Source organism: Dryas octopetala, chromosome 5 (assembly GCF_963921425.1).
Source record: "Dryas octopetala chromosome 5, drDryOcto1.1, whole genome shotgun sequence".
NCBI classification, from domain to species: domain Eukaryota; kingdom Viridiplantae; phylum Streptophyta; class Magnoliopsida; order Rosales; family Rosaceae; genus Dryas; species Dryas octopetala.
Genome location: NC_141370.1, coordinates 9919504 through 9925743, shown reverse-complemented (window position 1 = coordinate 9925743; position 6240 = coordinate 9919504). Strand labels below are relative to the sequence as shown.

The 6240-nt window shown below is 35.7% G+C and overlaps 1 protein-coding gene across 1 annotated transcript; it reads left to right on the top strand.

Moving 5' to 3' along the window:
* Nucleotides 1-604: 604 nt before the first annotated feature.
* On the top strand, nt 605-2012 carry UCP5 (uncoupling protein 5). The gene has a single exon (XM_086245474.1). The coding sequence runs from the start codon at nt 872-874 to the stop codon at nt 1856-1858; it is 987 nt and encodes a 328-aa protein (XP_086101600.1). The 5' UTR covers nt 605-871; the 3' UTR covers nt 1859-2012.
* The last annotated feature ends 4228 nt before the right edge of the window (nt 2013-6240 follow it).

Here is a 6240-nt window from a genome sequence, read left to right as displayed (position 1 = left end):
TAAAATGTGGCAAAAATGAGAGAAGTGAACGAAAAAGCTAACCATGAAAGTTGCAACCCTTTTGACTCAAAGTATTTTATAGATATTGAATTTGATTCAAAGAACAGTAAGGAGGGTTGAGCATGTTATAGCTATCATGCTATAAAGCCTATAACATCAAAATGAAATTAGAAATATTCCTCAATTTGAACTCGTCTTAATTGAGTTAGATGTGATTTGAGTTTATATATATATTTCTTTTTGGTCAAATAGTGCTTATGAAGTGAGTTTATATGAAGTGAGACTTGGACCTTGAACTCCGATTGAGTAAGTCGACTTGAATTCCTCTTTCATAAATTTTTTTTTTTATTTTAAAAAACACGTATTTAGGCGGTTAGGCCGTGTAGAATTCAATTTACTTTGAAGGGACGCAGGGAGTAGAGATTGTAGACAAAAGATTGTGAATGCGGGGCCCAGTGGCCCACTACCCCGCGTAAAATAGGAGACTTCCAGTTTGAGAGGTTTCGGCCTGTAATCGCGTAAAGCACCTAATTAATTTGTTTGTACGTTGTTCTCTAAACCACACTTTACTTGTGCTATAAATATTCTCTTCCTCCTTCCTTGTTTGCCCATCCCCATTGTTTTGTTTCCTGTGACTCCCAATAGCATATGTCTCAGAGGCCCAGCGTCCCCCACTCTTCCTCCATAGCTTTTAGCCTCCATTCTCATCTCCTGGTCTCCAGTGAGATGAACCCCAACTCCAACTGGTCCTCTTCTTGAATTTAATCAAATTTAAATTAAACCCCTCTTGATTAATTTATTCCAATTCCATTTTTTCAGGAAAATCTTGTACCAACCCATTTTTTGTTTGTTTTCTTGAGAAAAATTCAATATGGGTGTCAAAGGATTTGTTGAAGGAGGCATAGCATCCATCATTGCTGGCTGTTCCACTCACCCTCTTGACCTCATCAAGGTCCGAATGCAGCTCCAGGGGGAAACCCACGCCCCGAGATCCACCCCAGCAGTCGAAGCCATCCGTCCCGCCTTCGCCGCCGTCCACACCACCGTTCCACGCGGCGGTTCCATACGCATTCCTCCTCCCCCACCACCGCCCACGGCGGCGCGTTCGGGTCCAATCGCTGTCGGCGTCCGCATAATTCAGCAAGAGGGCGTTTCCGCCTTGTTCTCCGGCGTCTCCGCCACCATGCTCCGCCAGACCCTCTACTCCACCACCCGGATGGGTCTCTACGACATTCTCAAGCAGAAATGGACCGACCCCACCACCCGAAACATGCCGCTCCAGCGCAAAATCATCGCCGGCATGATCGCCGGCGCTGTCGGCGCCGCCGTCGGTAACCCGGCTGACGTGGCCATGGTCCGGATGCAGGCCGACGGGAGGCTTCCGCCGGCCCAGCGGCGCAACTACACGAGCGTGGTCGACGCCATAACTCGTATGGCGCGACAAGAAGGGGTGACGAGCCTGTGGCGCGGTTCATCTCTTACGATAAACCGCGCCATGCTGGTGACCGCCTCGCAGCTGGCGTCGTACGATCAGATGAAGGAGACGATAGTGGAGAAGGGGGTAATGAGAGATGGGATTGGGACCCACGTGGTGGCGAGCTTCGCGGCCGGGTTTGTGGCGGCGGTGGCGTCGAACCCGGTCGACGTGATCAAGACCCGGGTGATGAATATGAAGGTGGAGGCGGGGGCTGAGCCGCCGTATTCTGGGGCTTTGGACTGTGCGCTCAAAACGGTGCGTTCTGAGGGCCCCATGGCGCTCTACAAGGGGTTTATTCCTACGATTTCCAGGCAGGGGCCTTTCACTGTTGTGCTGTTTGTGACGCTCGAGCAGGTTCGGAAGTTGCTCAAAGATTTCTGATGATGATGATGACGACGAACAAGACTAGTTTTTAGAATATTATAATAAGTTGATCTTTTTTATTTATTGTCTGCTTCCTTGAGATCGGGAGGAATTTATTTAATTAAGAATGCAATATTCTAGCTATCTACCTTGTGACAGATGCAATTTTGTTTGTTTTGTTATTTTGATTCTTCATCTTATTTGGAGTCTCTATAAAATAACTCATTTTAATGTTAAGTTGTTAACTACCTTAGTGGCCAAAAAAAAAAAAAAATTAGAATGTTAGCTACCTTCACGTTTATACCTTTCTCTTCTACTTTTCATCTCAAATCTATTACCCACTGTAGTCATATGATCGTAAATATTTATTTTGTAGATCACTCTTTAAATATCACTCATGTAAAAAATTAATTACATAAAAAATTATTTAATTATTTATTTGTTATCAAATAAATAAACAATGAATTTAATTAATATCAAAATTATTTATTTATTTGATAACAATTAGAGGACTAAACAATTTTTATTTTAGTTTATTTGTTATAGACAAGGAATAAAATTTTGGATTTTGACGGAAATTTCGATGAAAATTTTGACGGAAATTTCGAAGATTTTTAAATTTCGACAAAAATTAGACGGAAACGATGAAAATTGTTATCAAAATACGGAAATTTTGAATGAAACTTTACCATATGTTTATTTAACATATTATCTACTAAATTGATAAAAAACATTGAAGAAATCAAATTATATAGTAGATTTCATGTGATATAATTAAGATGAATATAATGCGCACTGAAGACAAATAATGTTAAATGAAATTAGTATATTATTTATACTCTATAATTTATACACTAAACCTTATATATTTTATAATGTATACTATATATTGTTTAGGATATGATATATAATATTAGGGTTTAAACCCTTTAGGGTATTTTTAATTATTTTTTATATATAAATATATTAGAGTTTACTGGTTTATAATTTAAAAACAACTAAACGAAACTCCAAACCATTTTTTTTCTTTACAATTGTCCAAAGACCCCAAACCCCAATCAATTCTAAACCTTTTAATTTTTTTCTCTTTTCTATTATTTTTTATTTTTTTCTTTTCTTTTTCTTTCCTTTCTTTTTCTCCCGTGAGTCTCCACTCTCCAGTTTTTTTTTTTCTTCTTCTTCATCCCCTGTGCTTCTCTCTCTCTCTCTCTCTCTCTCTCTCTCTCTCTCTCTCTCTACATCTCCATCACCAACCCACCCTCACCCTCACCTCTTTCTCCCTCATCTCCCCCATGTCGCCCCCCTTTCAGGCCTCTTTCTCCCTTGATCTCCCCCATGTCGCCCCCTGCCGCCGCCCCCTCTTTATCCCTCAATCTCCCCCTGCCGCCGCCGCCCCCCTTTCTCTCAAAACCCAGCCTCCTCTCCAAAAACCCAAAACCAGTCCTCTCTTTCTCCCTCGATCTCACTTGCTGAAATTTCGAGGATTTCGACAAAATTATTACAAAAAGTTAACAAATATGGGTTTCAATTTCGACACCCAAAAAAATCAAATTTCGCCGAAAATTTTGAAATTTAACACCTTGGTTATAGATGATTTTAAAATGAATAATTCTGATCATGATAATACACTACATAATAAATAAGAGAAGAGAAAAATTAATAAAAATAAGAAAGTAGCTAGCATTTCTCTTTTTTCAATAGATTAATTTAATTAGAAATTAGTAAAACAATTTGAGATGTTGCAATGTGCATTAATATTGGCGATTAGATATAATCATTTCTTAATTTATAATCTCATAGTATAATATGCTAGACATTTGTAAGGGACCATTTCTCATAATTTAATAATACAAATTTAAGTGGGTACATAGAATCTTTTCCCATGTTTATTTTTTCTTAATTTATTCCCATTAATTATAATATATCCATACTTTTACCATACTATTTAAAGGTATGGTATTTAATTATTTATAGGGAGTAAAAGTGGCACAAGCTAGGTCAAAAGCTTATGACAACGACAACCCAAACATGCATTAAGAAATAAAATAGAAGAAAAATAATGGTTGAAGCATCTATGAGACTATGACTTCGGTCATGCATGCAATTGCAGAGAAGGAAAAGTTTTAATTGTTTGCATATTTTGCCTAGTTTGGAAAATAAAAGTGGATTCCAGACCAGAAAATCAATGCTTTAATTTTAGTGATTCCGTAGACAATAAAATCGGGGTCGATACAATTGCTTGAAGGCGGGGTTGAGTATAAAATCAGGAATACAACTGTTAATTAATAGATTTTTTTTTTTTTATGTATAATAATATCTTTGCCTGTTATGATGATTTTTTTCCTTACTTCTGCAACAAGATTAAGATTTTAAGTACAATATATTTTTTGAAAAAAATTGAAATAGCTAAATGCAATGTAACATTTTGAATTCTTTTTGAGAATCAGACAATTAATCAACTTTATTAATCATCAAATGGGTTACAGGAAAATCAGAAGCAATACATTGCATAAACCTCTTTTATGAAGAGCAAACCAAGCAATAGAATGTGTCACCATGATGAAAAACTAACTACCCGAGAGCTCCTTCGCTACATCTACCAAAAGTCAAAACACCCTCAGCAGCTGCCAAGCAAAACCTCTTTTGAATTTAAAATAATAAACCATATACAATGAATCATTTGAAGTTTATGTGTTTCTTCCTTTCATTCTCACACAAATGCATTGTTGATAATCCGATCTATATAATATTGATTAAAATCCCTACGTACGTTTGAAATAATCTTCGAAATGGACTTTTACAGTTGTTAATTAGAAGAACCATATAAATATTAAATACATTAGTTTAGGTGCATAGTTGGGCGAATTCGTTTACCTCCACCCGATCCCTATTAGGCTATTAGCTAGGTTGGAATCGGTCATTCCACTAGCGCAGACAAAGAATATTTCTAGTTAACCCAAACCTCACAATCTGATGATAAATCACTATCTTCACTTAAAAAATAATGTGATAATACATCACTATCTTTGAACACGTTTAATTACTCTAATAAAGGGTTAAACCACAATGAATGAACTCCTAACCTCTTCTTAAGTTTAGAAGACCCACAATTAATCTAGTATGACACAATGCTGATCAAGCTACATACTTTGGAAAGCTGGGTAGCATCTTGGTATATGCTCTGGACTCTAAGAGCATCTCCCAACCGGCCTTTCTATTTTGGCTTCTTAGCTAATTTGGAGAGGATATTAAGAAAATATATGCTTCATCAGCGTCTCTAAAAGAATCTGTTTTAACAAATTACTTTTAGACATTTTACATTTAATAAGTGAGATTAGCGCTCCATTTTCTTTTCTACACATAAAATACGATATTTTAAGTTGCTCAATCTCTATATATTTTCAAATACAAAAAATTTTTGAATTAAAAAAATAATTAAATATCCAAAATAGCTATATTGTAATCACTTAAAAAGTGTCTAACTAAAATAATATTTAATTATTTTAACTAAAAGATAGAGAGCATTGTTGGAGATGCTCTTATTAGCCATTCTTTAGTAAATGATAGAAAGGTTTACTTTGGAGGTTTTTATAATAAAATAACTCACTTAAAGTATTGGATGTTAAACATGTCCACCTAAGTTTTTTTTTAAAAAAATCCATGATATAAACGAATAGCTCGTCGAACTAGTGTTTCACGTCATGTTAATGCAAGGCTGAGCATTCGACGGTTCTTGTTTTTTATTTACTGAATGGTTGAAATCGTTAAACAATAACATATAAAATTATAATGAATGTGATTCTAAATAAGTGTATCTTGTGTTTTGTGTTGTTTTATTCATTTTTCACACACACACATATATATATATAACAAAGAAATAAGACATTTTTCTAAATATCAAAATGTGCCGACAAAGAAAATGAAGAAATAAAATTAGAAATTTAGAATGAAGAGGGGACATGGGAATGTGGAGAGGCATACCCAAATAGCGAACGTTAGGAACATTGCATTTGCGTGTGGGGACATGCAGCTTTGTTTCTCACGGATGCTGCTGCCAATGGTTGGTGCTTGTGATGGTAGCATAATTCCTTGCTTTGATATTTCAAAGAAGAAAATAGATATAGAGATTCATCAAAGCAGATTTGATTCTGTCCCTCTAGTCTTGAGCCTCAATGTGAACCTTACACGTGGTCGATCTGTGCTTAATAGGAAGTAGGATCCTGGATTTGGATGATCACAAATATACTAATATTCTAATACCATGAAAAGTCCTAATTTTAGAGAAAAAAAAAAAGAAAAAATTATATATGAGAGTCTAATATTATATCTTATTAATATAAATATATCATTAAATAATATTCTTATATATTAAATTAATTACATCACGTAACATTGTATTA

Coding starts and splice junctions, on each gene's coding strand:
- UCP5 (XM_086245474.1), top strand. CDS start 872: ATGGGTGTCAAAGGATTTGTTGAAGGAGGCATAGCATCCATCATTGCT.